This window comes from Geotrypetes seraphini, chromosome 6 (genome assembly GCF_902459505.1).
Source record: "Geotrypetes seraphini chromosome 6, aGeoSer1.1, whole genome shotgun sequence".
NCBI lineage: Eukaryota > Metazoa > Chordata > Amphibia > Gymnophiona > Dermophiidae > Geotrypetes > Geotrypetes seraphini.
This window is the reverse complement of record NC_047089.1, coordinates 44,632,239-44,651,435: the sequence shown is the minus strand read 5'-3', so window position 1 is coordinate 44,651,435 and position 19,197 is coordinate 44,632,239. Positions and strand designations below refer to the sequence as shown.

At 40.6% G+C, this 19,197-nt stretch overlaps 1 protein-coding gene across 6 annotated transcripts in view; it reads left to right on the top strand.

Annotated features, from left to right (window-relative positions):
• The window catches only part of SPATA13 (spermatogenesis associated 13), a 141,018-nt gene that overhangs the window by 89,965 nt on the left and 31,856 nt on the right, over positions 1-19,197 (top strand). For 5 of the 6 annotated variants that reach the window (XM_033949170.1, XM_033949168.1, XM_033949172.1 and 2 more), the window contains 4 exons: positions 7,708-7,844; positions 8,605-8,784; positions 14,540-14,731; positions 18,513-18,692. In XM_033949170.1, coding sequence (XP_033805061.1) covers positions 7,708-7,844; positions 8,605-8,784; positions 14,540-14,731; positions 18,513-18,692 — 689 coding nt within the window. Of the gene's footprint in view, positions 1-3,097; positions 3,319-7,707; positions 7,845-8,604; positions 8,785-14,539; positions 14,732-18,512; positions 18,693-19,197 lie in introns of those variants that run through there. The other variant, XM_033949173.1, reaches the window with a different exon arrangement.

The following is a 19,197-nucleotide window of genomic DNA, read 5'->3' as shown; positions in this document are numbered from 1 at the left end:
GCATTGGATCTCATAGATTGTTCCCTCCTGGTTGATAGGCTGAGCAATATTGACATTGTGGATACAGTTTTGCAGTTTTTTTAAACCCCTAATGCACCTGTCTGACAATCGGAGAAGCCAGGTTCAAATCCTGCTGATGGTACTTCTTGTGATTTGAGCAAGTCACTTAACCCTCCATGAATGTAACTCATCTTGAGCTAATACTTGAAAGGTGTGAGCTAAATTCAAATACATAAATAAAAAAACATTTTGGGTTGTGTTTGTTGACAAACTGTTTTGCCCACGTGCATTGATCTCTGAAATTCCCCAAGGATCGATTATCACTGATATTATTTAATGTGTTGTTTTGGGTTTTTTATAGCAACCTTAGCTTCATTCATTCAAAACTTCAAATTTGGTGACTTTATTTTCAAGTTGATGTGTCAGTAGGGCCCCATGAACCATCTTTTCTGAAAAACCTTAGTCCCTTGACTTTATTGCTTGCTGATTCTTTGTTTACAAACTGAAATCAGACCCTTACAAAACTGAGGCCATTAGTTTTTCATGTAAGAAGGCATATCTGACAGGAGATTCAAGATGGCAGCTACTGTATATGAAGGCCACACCTACTTGTACTCTCACTTCTTGAATTGACAAATTTACCCACTGTGACCCCGGGTCAGCCTTTCTTGGCATCTTTTGCTCCACCGCATTCTAAGCAATTCATATTCATAAATGTTGCTATGGGATGGGAAATACCACCCCAAATAATCGCCTTACCACCCCTTTGATACTTCAAGCAGAACCAGTACCAATAAGCTGCAGAAATGCCACACACCGAAATCCAGGATTTCCCCTTCTCTAAAGCCATCCCCCTCCTGGCATCCTTACCCTTGATTCAGCATCTCCTCTTTTCTCCAGGGCTACTTTAAAATTTGTTTATCTCTCTAGTAGTCATAGAGCAGAAGTAGCAAGTCGCATATGCTTCCTGCGGCTTGCAGTTTGCCCTGGCGCCTTCCCTCTGCTGCATCCTTTTCTGTCTGATATAAATTCCTGTTTCTCTTTAATTTTCTCAGGAGTTTGTCATGGGGAAATTTGTCAAAAGCTTTCTGAAAATCTAGATACACTACATCAGCCGGCTTACCTTTATCCACATGTTTATTCACAATTTGCTTGACTTTGAAGCTACTGATCAGACAGGTGCAAAGCTAGATCAAGCATCCCAAGTTTGCCTTCATCATGAAGCTCTTTTCCTTACTGAATATGAGTCCTTACAGAAGAAATTCTGTAATCTCTTTGGGAAGATAAACCATAATATAAACAGGCTTGGGACCCTGCGGAAAAGAAACCCACAAACAGGCTTGGGAAACTGCGGAAAAGAAACCCACCCATGGCTGTTGTTGTATGGCTGTGGGCGTGGCGCCTATGGTGATGGGGATACTGGTTTGCTCGTTTGGAAACCAGTAGCGGCAAAGCCACCATAGACCAATGCAACACCTATTTCATATACATTTTCAAGCCTTGTGATTTGTGTATATCGTGGGCTGTGCGCACAAAATATCCCACCGCATTCTAAGCATGTAATGGCATCTACTTTTTTAAAATGTATTTTTAATCGGTTTTAAATGGTGTCAGTTACCATGCCGATTAAAGCAGTATTCAAAAAGTCATAAAAGAATAGTCAATAAAACCATAAGTAAGCAGAAAGGCCCTGATTCTATAAAAGACACCTACAGTAAGGTGCCTAGGTCAGCATGCCTAGCCAATCTAGGCACCTAACAATTAAAAATTATTAATATACTTGGGATCCTTTAAGAAAACCATCAAATGATTGAGAGTCATTCAGAATGCTGCCGTCCGTCTCATTTATGGCCTCAAAAAATCAGATCATGTAAGCCTGTATTACAAAAATCTATATTGGCTGCCGGTGGAAGCAAGGGTCATTTTCAAGTTTGCCTGCCTCTGCTTCTAAACCATAACAGGTTCATCCCCAATCTACCTGTCGCACCATTTTGAATTTCCAGGCACCACTTGCACACGTGGTGCCTATCTGTTTGCTTTTCCAACCTTGAAGGGCTGTATCTACAAGAGATTCCTTGATAGATTATCATTCCAAGCAGGCAAATGGAATAAATGTCTAACCACTTTCATTTCAAATGCACCCTCCTACCAAACCTTCAGGAAATCAATTAAAACCTATCTCTTTGATAAATTTCTCTGACTCCTTTCCTGTCTTGTATCTTTGAAATGCTTCCGGATACATCTTGACTACTCTTGGCATGCTTATGTAATCTGAAAGTCTTTTTCTGTAACATTGCTGTCTGTATAGTCTCTTGCTCTGAACTGCTTGTGGTATTGTGGTGCACAAAAATAAAGTTATTATTTTTGTTGTTATTATTATTAAAAACCAATTTAATTTTTTAAAATTAATTTTCTGGTAGGCATCTACCGGTACGTACACAGAAAGTAGACATAATTAGGGGCAGGTTCAGGGCGGAGCTTGAGTGTGAAATGACTTAAGTGCACTCGTTTAGGTCAAGAGAACTCTAAATGGAGTGTGTCTAAGGATTTTAAAACCTAGTGGCACCTGAGACTGCATAGGAGCCTCTAGGCATGAATCTAAAAAAGGCGTCTAATGGTCGATTGGCAATTGTGCCGAACAGCACCTAGGACTTAGATGACGTTTATAGAATCAGGCCCAAAAGGCTTTGATTGTTGCTGTTTGTCTCTCTGGTGTTTCCAACCATAATACAGCTTTTTGTCTTTTTTCTTTTCCATTTGAGAGTTGAGTCGTTTTCTTATCGGGGGGTGGGGGGGTGGGGAGGGGAGTTTGGTGGGTGTTCGAGTAATTATTCAGTTGGATCAACAAAGTCCTCCTCTGTCAGAAAACATTCCTTACACTGAGCTAAAAACATTTTAGACTTCAGAAACTTTGTTTCCCTTAGCCTGTGCCTTTTCAGTTTTATTAGATGTGTATATCAGGCTGAGCAGGTTTAGACACTTCAATTTGCAGCTCCAGAATGTGTGACGTTCCTTTCTTAGGACTTCCTCCCTTAAGGTACCCCATGACGTTATTACTGTTGCCACTGAACTCGCAGCTATGCTGAAGGTTGAGCTGTTTCAAAGCAGACTCCGTTCTGAACTGCAGACATGGAGGAGCAGAGCAACGAATAAGCTTTTTCCGAATCTTGAACAATGCTGGTGACTCTTCCTGGATTACACTTCAGATTTCTGTGACCAGTTCTTCTTCTGCACCTGGCTTTGCATTTCTGTTTGATGGCAGCATGGTAGCCCGGGGGGAAATGGCACGGTTTTGGAGTCTGGAGAGCCTTCAGACGGGTATGTGTGCAAACAACTATAAGGCTTATTTCTGCTGTCATCTGCTAAAGATAGACATCGCATTACAATGTCCTCTTTCATTTTTTGATGGCATATTTAAGGTACCTTTCTCTGCCAGGGAGTGTTTACTGCATCGGAGTGGGAAAGGCTATGTGCAGAGAGAGGGGGAGGATTGAAGTATGTTTTACTGTACAGAGTTATCTGGACTGTGGCTGCCGGATGACTAATAGGAAATTAAAAAAAGCACAAAATGTATTTTCATATTTATAAATTGAGACAGCTAGTGATATATGCTTAAGGACTCCATATAACAAATCCAGTTCACCTTTCATGTTAATAATTCAGATAGTTGTTTTAATGTTAACAACAGAATAGATTCTAAATTGAAAAAAACCCAACCCATTATTTATCAAGGGTGCTTCTTTCTTGTAGAACAAGTTACAGATTTTACCTATCATGAAACTCAGTGTGTTTGCTGTTAAGATAATAATCAAACCAGATATGAGCCTGAAACAAATTCCATTTGTGTGCTCCATTAGGGGGGGGGGGGGGGCAAGGAACATATTTTCTTATAATGATTTCCTACAAAATGCATTCATTTTAAGGAGCATGGGGTAAACTTTCAGCAAAGAATCTAGATGCAAGGCAGACATTTTAAAAAAAACTTGATTTTTTTTAAACACAAGATCTTGTATGATTTTTATGTTCTGCTGCTAAATAAACATATGTAAATTTACCAGTCAAAGCAGTGGCCTAAGTTGGGTGTTATTGACATGGCAGTCATGTACATAGTTTTTGAAAACAGAAGTCACACAGATACATTCATAACACTATCTTAAATGACCCCCATCCCCCAATGCAAAATTAATTCAGCTAGGTGGAATTTATTCGCTTTGCTTTTTTATGTGTGAATCTCTTTGTGACCCAAGAGTCTGTTAAACAAAAATTCTTCAAGACCTGGGTTGTTGTTTTTTTTTCTATATATATATATTTTTTTTAACCTAAGGTTTTTGGGGCCTCCTGATTTGCCCTGGTCGGGGTCTTTGTGATTGTCTGAAAAGCCCTGCATGTAATAAAAGGACCAACGCAGGCTTGAAATGAAAGTGAAAGAAATGTTTCTTTCTAGTTCATGTCTTCTAATACATTTTCTCATGAAAGTCGAGCTGCGTGGGGTACAGTGAGCTCCCTCCAGTGGCTGAGACCCAAGTTCTTGCTGTGTCCTATAATCTTATCTTACTGTTAGTAGCATTATTTTATACATTTTCCCTTTTTGTAATCTCTGTAACTATTACTTTGGCAACACATCTGAAAAATTGTGCTGCCAGTAAAGAAATCTGAGTCAGATAGAACAGAATGGTTAGCCATGTTATGATCGGTGCAGCTCACGGAGATTGTTCTATAATTCAAGTACAGTCATCTCTTGCTGTGAGAAAATAGTTGACCTGGACATGTATGTGAAGATTATAGTCCCTCAGCCTCTCTTTGCTTTCTCAGTTACAGTGTGATGTGAGAAATCTAGTCAGTCTCTTGGAAGTACTGAAATGCACATTACAAAAGTTTGTATGTAGAATCCACTATAATAAAACCCTTAGCGCACATACGCACTTCAATCTGCGTGTCTCTGTGCCTCCATGCTTCTGTGCCACGCATACGCAGTGCCTGCCTCAGCTAATTTCCTGCCCTGATCTCCGACACCGGCTGACTTTCTGACTACGCTGCCACTGCCAGTACACCTCATCTTCTCACCCCCAGACCAGCAGAGGCAGCAGCCGCGGTTTAATCAAGCAGCCACGAGGCATTTGCTATGCCGGCCCACTTTGATAATGCGAGGTGGGCCGGCCTAGCAAAAGCCCCGAGGTTTCCTGGGCTAGCGGATGCTGGACAGGGGGAGCAGGGAAGGGAGAAGGGGTACTACTGGACAGGAGGGAGGTAAAAGTAAGGGAGAAGGGCTACTGCTGGACAGGGGGAGCAGGGAAGGGATGCTGCTGGACAGGGGGAGAGACAGAAATAAGACAGACAGTGGGCAGGGAGAGAGACAGAAAAAAAGACAGACAGACAGAGGGCCAGGGGGAGAGACATAAAGAAAGAAATACAGACAGGGGGCCAGGGAGAGAGACAGAAAGAAAGACAGACAGAAAGAAAGGGGGCAGGGAGAGAGAAAGACAGACAGATATACAGAAAGAAAAAGAAAGAAATGCCTAAGTATATAATGAGCCTCCACCAGCAGCTGAGTTTCAGAAAGAAATGAAGGCCATGGTTAATGCTTTAGCTATGATTATAAGCACAGATGATAGTGTCTCAGTTTTCTGGACTCCATAGTCTTAGTTTGATTTTGGCTTGTACACAGAACCTTACAAGTGGTTGAAATCATCATCAATCCAAACTGAGGAGGGCTAGTAAAACCCTCTAGTAAGCCAGTAATGAGTCAAGACATTTTATATGCTGTTTGTGGCACTAGTCAGGTGATAAAGTGCATTTTTTATATTTTGCCTTCCCTAGAAATAGCTCAAAGTGAGGTATAAATAAATAGAGGGAGAAGGGAATAAATTAATACATATTAAACATAATTTATATGCATTTATTCGCTTACATTCAATAGATGCTTTACCAGAAATCTGCGGAGTGACTTATAAGTACAGGATGGTTTGATAGGCTGGAGTGAGCTTGGACGGCAACTTCAGCATTTGGAACCTAGGACAATACCAGACTTTACAGTCTGTGGCCCAGAAATATCAAAGAAGAGACAACTTAATTTTATCATGTATTTTTAATGGATATAACTAATGGGCAGACTGGATGGACTGTTCAGCTCTTTATCTGCCGTCATTTACAATGTTATTATGTTTCTAAAAGCTGTGATACATTGAACTACATAAAAATGAGACACACAGTAATGACGCATATAATAATTAATCCTAGATAAATTATATATCTAATAATACTTATATGTACAGTATATATAAAAACAAGTATAAATGCTTTTCTATTGCTGGTAGCTGTTGACGTCTGCCTTTTAGAAAAATTGTCTCATGTATATGTTCTTTATGTCTTTTTAATAACTATCTTTAGTATATTGGGGTGGGGAGGCTAGAGAGCCATGCTGAAGATGGCTGCATAAAACTTGGGATCTTTGCTGGACTGTGTAAGAAATTGATCTCTTCTCAGCCAGACCCCTGACATCCAGCCAAAAATCAGCCTAAGCTTTTGTCAAGATGACCATAGACAAGCTCAGTAAGTTGGACTTAACTCCAGAAGATACGCATCCCTAAAGAGAAAAAGATTACTTTGTAAACTTTAATAGCAAAGCTCCTACAAATAAAAGGCTTTGAGGAAGAACTGTGATGCACTAGCAGAAGTGTGGTTTGAAAGATACACTTTACAGAATGAATTTGTCATGGTACTCACCAAGGTAACTGAAATAGAGCAAAAGGTTCTCTGAAGCAGTATGTCCTTTGTGAAACGCGTCAGAACCCCAGCACCTTCATAGCCAAGCTAAGTATCGTTTAAAAATACATATCTTGACAGTTAAGCTCCTTAGAACGGTTTTCAGTACATATGAAATATTAGCACTGAGAAACATCAATATAAGTGCTATGATTGAGAAACGAGCCCCCTTACGATGGATGTACTTCATCGGTGGTCTCACTCGATTGAAATCTCTGAACACTTTGGAAGCATTTAGTATACATTTTGGTTGGCCAATAAATTGGCTTCTGGTGTCCATTATTTGTTATAATTCGCATTCTTGAATCATTTTGGCACTTTTTTGAATATTGTTTTCCCATTCATTTGGGCAACTGAAGGACTTGACATGGTGTTGTGTTTCAGTGTAGTCACCTGCATCAGAAGTCACAAACATCTTCAAAGTTTTGAGCTCAGCTACAAGCAAGCAAATCTTCAGTCCAACATGAAACCAGTTTCTGTTGGAAATGTTCTTGCAACAGATAACACCGAAAAATAACCATGGAGATACCAAGCAACCAGAAATCAACCAGAATAGACTTACTGTCTTCAACTATATAGTACTTACACATGTCCTTATACAATAGTGCTTAGGGTATATAACTGCTATTTATTGGTACATATATACCTACAAAGAGGTGCCTAACTGCAAGCACCTAGTTAGAGAATTGCCCTTTTGAATACTAATGTGAAACTAATTCATGTGGAACAACATTGTATATGTGAATATGGTTTATAAAATCACTCTCAATCTGTATGGGAAAATGTTGAGAACTCCCCCAACAGTTAAAGCAGAGGTCGTGCAGCTTCTATGCATTTATTTTGGCAATTACCACATGATAAATGTAAAATCTTCGTGCATTTTAGTAACTAGGCCCCTAAATATTTCTATTATACAAGCTGTTGACTTAGGTTCCATGTTTGTAGTTTCTGCAGATGGAGGTACTGAATCTTCTGTCTTAGTGGATGATAATGGTAGTGAAGAAGATTACAGCTATGAGGAACTCTGTCAAACCAACCCCAGATATCTGCAACCTGGAGGAGAACAGCTAGCTATTAATGAGGTAACTGGAAGGTCCCAGAGGGTTTATCTCTCTTTTAATACCATTGCATTGGAGTAGTCTTATCTCTATATTGTCCAGGAAAAGAATAGCAATCCAAGCAGCTGGGTCAGTGCTCAACCAAATAAACTCTTTCACCCTTACTCATTATTGCTCATTCTCTTTAACGGTTCTCCCTGTAAACCGCATATTAGTTATCTAGTTGACTAGTTTGCAGAAAAAATGGTAACATTTCCACTGCCTTTCTTTGCAAGCTTATTTGAAATTTAGCTTTCCATAGTGATATAAGCAGGGTGGCTCTTAGCTGTTCTTTTGAAATTAAATGACCTTTTGAAAAACCTGTAATGTCTTAAAATGTGAAATGTATACTAGGTAAATCGTTTGTATTTTTTACCCTCTGCTTACAAAATCAGAATTAGTGTGCATGTCAATGTTGACACATTTACTACTGAAATAATTTTGTTGTACACTATGGGCTCCTTTTACGAAAGCCGCGGTAGCGGTTTAATGCGCATAATAGCGCACGCTAAACTGCTGGCCACACTAGCCGCTACTGCCTCCTCTTGAGCAGGCGGTAGTTTTTTGGCTAGCGCGGGGGTTAGCGCGTGATAAAAAGTCACACGCGTTAAAGCCGTTAACGCGGCTTCGTAAAAGGAGCCCTAAATGCGTTGACTATAGTTTATATAGTTTAGTAGTTGTAAATTGGCCATTGCATGCCAGTGCTCCTTTACAAAGTATTTTGTTTTTCTTAAACTTGCTTCAGTTGATCAGTGATGGCAGTGTGGTCCATGCAGAGGCGCTCTGGGATCATGTGACTATGGATGACCAGGAACTACCCTTCAAAGCTGGAGATGTCATTCGAGTCCTTGAGGCTTCCAATAAGGACTGGTGGTGGGGGAGGATCGAGGACAAAGAAGCTTGGTTCCCTGCCAGTTTTGTCAGGGTATGTTGTCAGAATTTTAAACCTATGAGGAACAAGGAGCCTTTTGCATGTGAAAAATATAAATTACTCAGAAAACCCAAATGGCATAATATCTTGCAAAGGGCAAAGAGCTGACTATTTGGAGATAAATAAAGATATTGTTAGGTAAGATTGTTCTAATGAGATGTTGGTATGTTGCTTAGGCCAGTGGTTGGTAACTCTTCTGTTTTCTCATTGTCAGTACTTTGGTGTCCCTTTTCATGAAATAAGATCACTTTATGGTAGATTTTCAAGAGTTTAGTGGCTAATTTTGGAAGTCAGCCAGATAAATCATAATAGTTAAAAATTTATTTTGATATGTTTCAGATGTATATATTTATATTGCCCTGTTCATATTGGAAAATAATAAAATTTATAAAAAAAATATATATATATATTTATCTTTCCCCCTTTTTCCAACTAGCTAAGGAATCCTTCTACGTTAGGGGTGGGTGGGTGTGTGAAACAGGACAATTGCCCTGGGCCCCACAGCTACAAGGGGCCCCCCAACTGCCTAGTGAGGAAAGTTTCCCTCCCTTCCCTGCCTATCATAAGAATATAAGAATTGCCATACTGGGACAGATCGAAGGTCTATCAAGCCCAGTATCCTATTTCGAACAGTGGCCAACCCAGGTCCCAAGTACCTAGCTAGATCCCAAGCAGTAACAGATTTTAATCTACTTATCCTAGGAATAAGCAGCAGATTTCCCCAAGCCTTCTCAATAATGGCCTATGGACTTCAACCAAAGTTACACGAGAAAATGGAGTAGATTCTGCGCCGTTCACGGAGGAGGGTGTTTATGAGCAACTTGAAAAACTGAAGGTGGACAAAGCGATGGGACCAGACGGGATCCATCCCAGGATACTAAGGGAACTCAGAGAGGTTCTGGCGAGTCCTATTAAAGACTTGTTCAACAAATCTCTGGAGACGGGAGTGATTCCTGGGGATTGGAGGAGAGCGGATGTGGTCCCTATTCATAAAAGTGGTCACAGGGATGAAGCAGGAAACTACAGGCCGGTGAGCCTCACTTCAGTTGTTGGAAAAATAATGGAAGTGTTGCTGAAAGAAAGGATAGTGTATTTCCTTGAATCTAATGGGTTACAGGATCCGAGGCAACATGGCTTTACAAAAGGTAAATCGTGCCAAACGAACCTGATTGAATTTTTTGATTGGGTGACCAGAGAGCTGGATCGAGGACATATGCTAGATGTAATTTATTTGGATTTCAGCAAAGCCTTTGATACAGTTCCTCATAGGAGGCTGTTGAACAAACTTGAAGGGCTGAAGTTAGGACCCAAAGTGGTGAACTGGGTCAGAAACTGGCTGTCGGACAGACGCCAGAGGGTGGTGGTTAATGGAAGACGCTTGAAGGAAGGAAAGGTGACTAGTGGAGTCCCTCAGGGTTCGGTGCTGGGGCCAATCCTGTTCAATATGTATGTAAGTGACATTGCTGAAGGGTTAGAAGGAAAAGTGTGCCTTTTTGCAGATGATACCAAGATTTGTAACAGAGTAGACACCGAAGAGGGAGTGGAAAATATGAAAAAGGATCTGCAAAAGTTAGAGGAATGGTCTAATGCCTGGCAACTAAAATTCAATGCAAAGAAATGCAGAGTAATGCATTTGGGGATTAATAATAGGAAGGAACCGTATATGCTGGGAGGAGAGAAGCTGATATGCACGGACGGGGAGAGGGACCTTGGGGTGATAGTGTCCGAAGATCTAAAGGCGAAAAAACAGTGTGACAAGGCAGTGGCTGCTGCCAGAAGGATTCTGGGCTGTATAAAGAGAGGCGTAGTCAGTAGAAGAAAGAAGGTGTTGATGCCCCTGTACAGGTCATTGGTGAGGCCCCACTTGGAGTATTGTGTTCAGTTTTGGAGACCGTATCTGGCGAAAGACGTAAGAAGACTTGAGGCGGTCCAGAGGAGGGCGACGAAAATGATAGGAGGCTTGCACCAGAAGACATATGAGGAGAGACTGGAAGCCCTGAATATGTATACCCTAGAGGAAAGGAGAGACAGGGGAGATATGATTCAGACGTTCAAATACTTAAAGGGTATTAACGTAGAACAAAATCTTTTCCAGAGAAAGGAAAATGGTAAAACCAGAGGACATAATTTGAGGTTGAGGGGTGGTAGATTCAGGGGCAATGTTAGGAAATTCTACTTTACGGAGAGGGTGGTGGATGCCTGGAATGTGCTCCCGAGAGAGGTGGTGGAGAGTAAAACTGTGACTGAGTTCAAAGAAGCGTGGGATGAACACAGAAGATTTAGAATCAGAAAATAATATTAAAGATTGAACTAGGCCAGTTACTGGGCAGACTTGTACGGTCTGTGTCTGTGTATGGCCGTTTGGAGGAGGATGGGCAGGGGAGGGCTTCAATGGCTGGGAGGGTGTAGATGGGCTGGAGTAAGTCTTAACAGAGATTTCGGCAGTTGGAACCCAAGCACAGTACCGGGTAAAGCTTTGGATTCTCGCCCAGAAATAGCTAAGAAGAAAAAAAAAAAAAATTTTAAATTGAATCAGGTTGGGCAGACTGGATGGACCATTCGGGTCTTTATCTGCCGTCATCTACTATGTTACTATGTTACTATGTAACCCTCTCAGAATCTACGATTTATAGGAGTTCTGCTAGCCACCATTTATTTCAGAGCTTTTCTCCCTCAGCAAAGACAACAAAATTTGATTCAGCTTTACAATTAGACTTTTCAACTGCCATCAATCTCGGCCAGACAACTGATGGTTCTCCTGGGTCACATGGCTTTCACAATGCATGTTATTCCATATGCGAGACTTCATCTCAGGATACCTCAATAGACTCTCGCATCTCAGTGGTCTCAACCTCTCGACCACTGTCTCAACACATTATAGTCCCATCTTCATTTCGACAATCTCTGCAGTGGGGGATGAACTCTTTCACTTTTTCCAGAGGGTTTTTGTTCTATCAGAAGCTTCTGACCATAGACTCGTCCACCTAGGCTTCGGGAATCATCTGGATGTTCTTTGCACTCAAGGTCACTGGTCTACCCAGGACCAGCTCACCATATCAATCTCTTGAAACTCAGAGTGATCTCTCAAAGCATTTCAGCACATTGTGACCAACCACGTCCTCCTAATCCGCACGGACAATCTGGTTGCCATGTATTACATAAACAAGCAAGGAGGCACGAGTCCTCTCCTTTTTTCTCAAGAGGCCCCCGAACTGGGGGATTGCTCACGGTATACATTCAAGGGGAACAGAATTCTCTCACAGCCAGACCTGTTTCCATCTCCCCACAATCACCTCAATTTTATTCCAGGCACTACTCTCCCCAACCTCTGGAAGCAGATGCATTTCTTCTGGATTGGACACGCAAGTTTCTTTATGCATTTCCTCTAATCCCTTTCATCTTCAAGACGCTTGTCAAGCTCAAGCGGAAATCGGCCACCATGATTCTGATAGCTCCTCGGTGGCCTAGGCAACCCTGATTCTCCCTTCTACTTCAGCTCAGTATCAAGGAACCAATGCCTCTTAAGGTTTTTCCATCTCTTCTAACGCATAGTTACGGATCTCTTCTGCATCCCAATCTTCACTCTTACACCTGACAGCTTGGTACCTCTCAGGCTGAGATGGAATAAGGTTCACCTTTCTCATCCTGTCAGGCTTATCTTGGAACCGTCAAGAAAACTGTCCACGCAGCAGTGCTACCAGCGGAAAAGAATACGGGTTTCCACCTGGTTTATTCTTTATCATCATGATGCTAAATACACCTCTGTCTTCAATACTGGATTATATCCAATTCAGAACTCAAGACCACTTTGATTATGGTTCATATCAGTGTTATCAGTGCTTTTTTCAGCCCAGTCAATGGTAAACCTCTCACTGCTCATCTTCTTGTGTCCAGATTCATGAAAAGACTTTTCAATGTCAAACCACCTCCAATAGTTTGGTGGGATCTCAATGTTGTTCTCTCTAGACTTATAAAGCCTGTTTTTGAACCAATGTCTTCAGCTCATCTTAAATGCCTTACTAGGAAAGTGGTTTGAACCAATGTCATTGGCTCATTTTAAATACCTCACTTGGAAAGTGGTTTTTCTCATATCCCTTACCTCTGCTTGCAGAATAAGTGAACTTCAACCACTAGTGGCGAACCCGCCTTTTGCTGTGTTCCACCATCACAATGTAGTGCTTCGCACCCTTCCAAAGTTCCTTCCAAAAGTAGTCACTGAATTCCATCTCAATCGATCCATTGTGCTTCTAGTGTTCTTTCCTAAGCCTCATTCTCATCCTGGAGAGACGATGCTTCATACTTTGGGCTGTAAACGAGCTTTTATTACTTACAGCGTACTCACCCACATAGCACATCTCCTCAACTGTTTGTCTCCTTTGATCCAAACAAGCTGAGACGTCATGTATCCAAGAGAACTGTTTCTACATGGTTGGCGGGTTGTATCGCCTTTTGTTAGGCTCAGGCTCGGCTGCAACTGCAGACCAACATCACAGCCCACAAAGTCCGAGCTATGGCAGCTTTAGTTTCTTGGGAGGGTTTTTTACGTTCCACTCTTATTGATGAAATCTGTAAAGCTGCTACGTGGTCCTCAGTTCTTACATTCACATCACTATTGTCTGGAATCTGGCCAAGCAGTATTGCAAAATTTATTTTCTTAATGGTCAATACTCCCTCCATCTCATTCTAGTAAGCTCGGGAGTCCCACATGTGAGAATAAGCGTCCTGCTTGTCCTGGGATAAAACATAGTTACTTACTGTAACAGGTGTTATCCAGGAACAGCAGGCAGATATTCTCACAACCCACCCACCTCCCCTGGTTGGTTTCTTAGCTTGCTTACGGAACTGAGGAGCCGCAAAACTGCGATGGGCGGAAATGCACTCGCTCATGCATGGTGCGGGTAGTTTGTGAACTTTCTTAAGTTCTTAAAGTGGCGATGCACTTTTAAAGCTATCCATACCAGGGCTCCATGGATGATGTCTCCCACATGTGAGAATATCTGCCTGCTGTCCCTGGATAATACCTGTTACGGTAAGTAACTGCTTTCTCCAAGGACAGCAGGTATATATATTCTCACAAGCTGCCTACCTCCCTTAGTTGGATTCTTAGATTTTTTACTGTGAGTCAACTTTGGGTGGGAAGACACTGGCACGCATGCAGTATGGGCACTGCCTAAAGATTAAAGTGACAATGCACTTGGCAGTATTCATACTGGTTCGATGGATGATGCTATCCATATGTAAGAATATATGTATCTTTGCTTTTTACTCCCCAATTGAAATCCTGGAAGATAAAGTGATTCCAGTTGTTGTTTTGGGCACAGTTCCTTCTGGTAGCACTTGACAAATAGTGGAATGCATTACTCTGCTGAAGTTTGAAAGCAATTCTTAGTGGTACACAAAGATGTTTTATATGAAGAGTAGGCACCCTTCTGTTATGCTATACCATAACAAAATGTTATTTAACTCAGAAATTAAAATCACATTTTTCTGTAACAAAAATGACCCTAATGCTACTTATAGTTTTAATCTTTTCCGTTTTTTTGTCATTTGTACCTTTTGCATCAATGCATCCTGAAGTTTCACACAGCTTGAGTGGCTACTTGGCACTTTTTCTTTCATTTTATTACTGAAACTATGCTTAGTTGAAGCCACTTGTAAAATGAAAAATAAATAAAATTAACTTGTACTCCTTTTTCCACATTTGCATGTTGATATGAACTATCTGCTTTTACTAAACATTTGCACATAGTTACGAGTAAATCAAGAAGATGGGACAGAGAATTCCAGTAGTGATAGCATCCAAGGTGAAGACCAGGATGCTGAAGTTTATAAGCATCGCCATAAAAGCACTGAGAATAAGGACCAGATGAAAACAAATGTTATCCAGGAAATAATGAACACCGAACGTGTCTATATCAAACATCTCAAAGACATTTGTGAGGTAAAATTTAAGACCTTATGTACTTTATCATATCTGTTCTCAATAAATAGTTGTTCATAAATTTACCATAAGGGTTAATGTATTCAAGGCCAATTGCATTTTTGTACATCTAAGGTTGAAAAGCCTTAAGGGACCATTTTCGATAGGATGCCTAAGTCCGAATTTGAAGTTTCCTGCAAGATGTCCAAAGTCGGAAGCAAAAAATATCCATTATGATATCCAAATAATTTTTTTCCCCAAAAATCCCTATTTGGATGTCTTGATCACCAAAACGCCTAGACTGCCAGGGCATCTAACTTTGCCATTTTCAACCACAACCAAATTAGAAATGTCCAAATCAGTACCATTTAGACGTGGAAGGGGCCACCATTCTAATGGACTGGCCACATGGACATGCCAACAGAGCAGTGGAGCACTTTAGAGGGCACTGCTTTGAACTTCACATAAAGGGTGTCAGATACACATCTCACTTTATACCCCTTATAATTTATGATGATCCCTCAAAACTCCCCCAAGACCTACTATACCCACCTGTCTACCACCCCAACAGCCCTTATATCTATAAGTGGCACCTATATGGCACTATAGTAAGATTTTGATGGGTTTGATGGGCTCATACTTACCACCATAGATGATGTGGTTAGGGTGCCTTATTGGTCTGGGCCCTCCTCTCTATGGTTCACTAGCCCACCCATCTGGCTACTTAAAACACCTGTGTGATGCTCTTCTAGGATTTCCCATACCAGATGCTGATGTTCAAGAGATCTTTGTGGGGTGGGAGGCGGTCAGTGACCACTGATGGAATGTGGAGAGGTCATTACTTAATCCCTTCAGTGATTATTTGGATACCGTTTTGGCACTTAGACGCTTCCAAAAGAGGTCTAGTCCAAAACGTCCAAGTTCCATCCAGGACATCTTGGGAAAGATTTGATTATCCCCATAAGACGTCCAAGCCTAGCACGCCACAGCTTGTCCATAACACACCTCTTTACATACCCCTTTGAACTCTGGACACAGCAAACAGAACATCTCAGTAGATGTCTAGAAAAACGGTTTTGTAAATCAACACTTGGACGTCCAAATGCTGACTTAGGCAATTTTTTGTCAGTCTTTTTTGATTATGCCTTGAATTTTAGCTAGAATTTTAATATATGTGTCCTCGTTTTACATAGAATGTAAAGATCATAATTAAGATGTTCAGGTCAGGACATGCTCAATTTCAGTAGTATTTTAAAAAGTTTCTGCAGCTCAGAGCTGTTTCTAAAATGCCTGCAGGAATACACATGGATTTGCTGGCACATGCAGTGGGAGCACTGATTTTATAAATATGCATATTGAAAAAGTAAACAACATGAATCCAGCTGCTTCCATATGGAGATGTCAGTACTTGTGGAAATGGTGATTTTACAGCTTCCACATGTAAATGGCACCAATTCCATGTGTAGCTGCCCCATTTTAGAAATCAAAACATGTAAGTGCCACCAATATAAGGGCCTCTTTTACAAAGCCATGGTAAATGCACCGAACCCTAGTCAATTCCTATGGACTTTGGTACATTTACCGTTGCAGCATCGCTGCCCTGGTTTTGTAAAAGAGGCCCTAAAAGAGAAAACAGCAATATGACCTACTTACATACATAAGAAATACATTAGGGTGGAAGAAATCAAAACTCATTTTTTCAAAAAACACTTCCCATCATTCTAACTAGAGAATGACACGGTGACAAAATTCATCACCGTTCCCGTCCCCGCGGATAACCGCGGGAAACCATCTTCATGTCATTCTTTAAAGAGAGAGGGAAGAATCAGAGTATAATTGGGCACAACCACTGACCCACAAGCTTTGCTTTGAAGAATGCTGGTGTAGAAGGACCGAGGTTGAAATAGACACTAGAAAATGACATGGGATTATTTCCCGCGGTTATCCGCGGGGACGGGAACGGTGATGAATTTTGTCACCGTGTCATTCTCTAATTCTAACCTCGCTATAGCACTAGAATATACTCTCATGAATACCACCACCACAGCAACACCAAGTCAATTCACCAAACCTTTTCCCCACTACATAGTCAGAAACCTATACAAGAAAGCACCGTCTGTAACCAGAAAACTGCTTCCTTCAACATTGTATAACTCACTACTGTATCCCGAATGTATTATTATTCATCACAGTAACCTATTATATACTTACTCTTTGTTTTGTAATTCTCTTGGAAATGTCCAGACTATCAATTGTAACCTGCTATATACATGCTTCTTTGTATTGTAACGCTCCTGGAAATATCCAGACTACTAATTTGCAATCAGCTTAGAACCGCAAGGCACAAGTGGAATAGAAATCACTAATGTAATGTAATGTAAAGTGCAGACTGCTTATCAAACACTTGTTTACATAAATTAATATAAAAAGTGTGTGTGCATGCACACTAAATTCACAATATCAGATAAACCTAAAGCAAATCCTAAAATGTGTACCCAAATGACAAGATATGTGTGTAAAGGACATTCATATGTAAACTAAATACACAAAAATGCAGATGAGGTAAATCTGAAACAAAATTATGGTGAATTAAGTACGTATTTATTTATTTTAAAACTTATATTCTGCATATACCTATGCGGATAACAAAAAAATATATAGACAATACATAAAAATATAGCCTCATGTCTTCATGGCCACATATAAAATAGAGTATAATCTTATCATCTTGCTGTCATAAATACCCTCACAAATAAATGCATTTTCAGTAATTTCTCAAAATTCAATCATCTGAAAACTACAGTCACGCTGAAACATGGCTCATGTCATGTCTGTCATCATATATCCAACTGCCCTTTATGTATGGTTTTATAATTAAAGACATTTTGTGTCGGATCACCCAGTTCACCTGGCTGTTCCCACTGTGGGTTATCTGCCATTGTTTTTTCTGTGAATTTTGTTTTTTGTACTTTATTCTTTTGTGTCAAATGCTGTAGGTGCCATCTAAAAGTCATTTGCAAAGGGAATTTCTGGTCCAAGTCCAGTTTCCAGAGGAAAGTGTCTACATAACAAAACTATTCCTACAGTTGGCACTGTAGAGAAATGCCAAGCTTTAAATCTTCTTGAGAACTGGCATGCCATCTAGGTCAGAACTAAACACACCGATGAGGCAGTCTGGTAAAACTGTGTCCAAAGCCATATAAATGGAGGTCTCCTCGTTCCTCATTATTGAGCTACAGGGAAAAAGGAAACCTCTGTTTATATGGTTTGGACCTGTTTCCCATACTGTTCGTAAATATAAATGTGTATTTCTAAGTATCTTGAAGGATTTCTCCACAGAACATTTTTTACTCTGGAATTTTAGGAGCAGTTGGAGAGCTAAGTTAGATAGATTGTGAGCCCACCGGGACAGACGGAAAAATGCTTGAGTACCTGAATAAATTCATGTAAAACCGTTCTGAGCTCTCCTGGGAGAACGGTATAGAAAACTGAATAAATAAATAAAAAAAATTTGCTGCTATCTAGCTCTTTGGCAATCTTACCAGCAACTCAGGACTTCAAATAAGAATTATGGCTCAGGTTTCCAAATCTACAAGCTTCTGTACCAATTCTTTGAAATAATCCCTGTTAGCAAGCATGTATCATGTCCCAGCTTTTTCTGACTATTGCCTTTAAACAGAAAGACCTTAGAAAGCTAGGTTTGGAAAAACAGATCTTATTTTAGATAAAACATTTTTTTGAGATCCACTCTAAGACCTTCTTAAGTAAAGCAAGCAGCTGTTCTTCTTTCTTTTCTTTTCAGGGCTATATACGACAGTGCCGAAAACACACTGGAATGTTCACCGAGGCTCAGTTAAATACCATTTTTGGGAACATTGAAGACATTTACAAATTCCAAAGAAAGTTTTTGAAAGATCTTGAAAAACAATACAACAAAGAAGAACCTCATCTGAGTGAAATAGGAACCTGCTTTCTTCAACACGTATGTCAGCTAGTGCTGCTCAGATAGTACAGAAGACGTTGGGGCTAGTTGTAGGCTGATGTGCATCAGTAGAAAATAACGGGGCCTGGGGCAAATGGGGCAAATTAATTCATGTTCAGTGTGCACCAAAGTTTTCTACAGGTTAGAGCAGTTGTTCTCGGCCCTCTCCTAAAGGCACACCTTGCCAGTTAGATTTTTGGGATTGCTAAGTGAAAGAAATTTGTGTACAATGAATGCAAATGTATCTTAGACATATTCATTGTGGAAGGCTTGAAGACCTTATTGACCAGGTGTACCTGAAGGAGAAGGTTAAAAAGCACTGCATTAGAGAATAGTTAAGCTCTAGAACGCATTGCCAGAGGATGTGGTAAGAACAGATAGCATAGCTGATTTTAAGAAAAGTTTGGACAAGTTCCTGGAGGAAAAGTCCATAGTTTGTTATTGAGAAAGACACTGGGGAAGCCACTGCTTGCCCTGTATCGGTAGCATGGAATATTGCACCTTG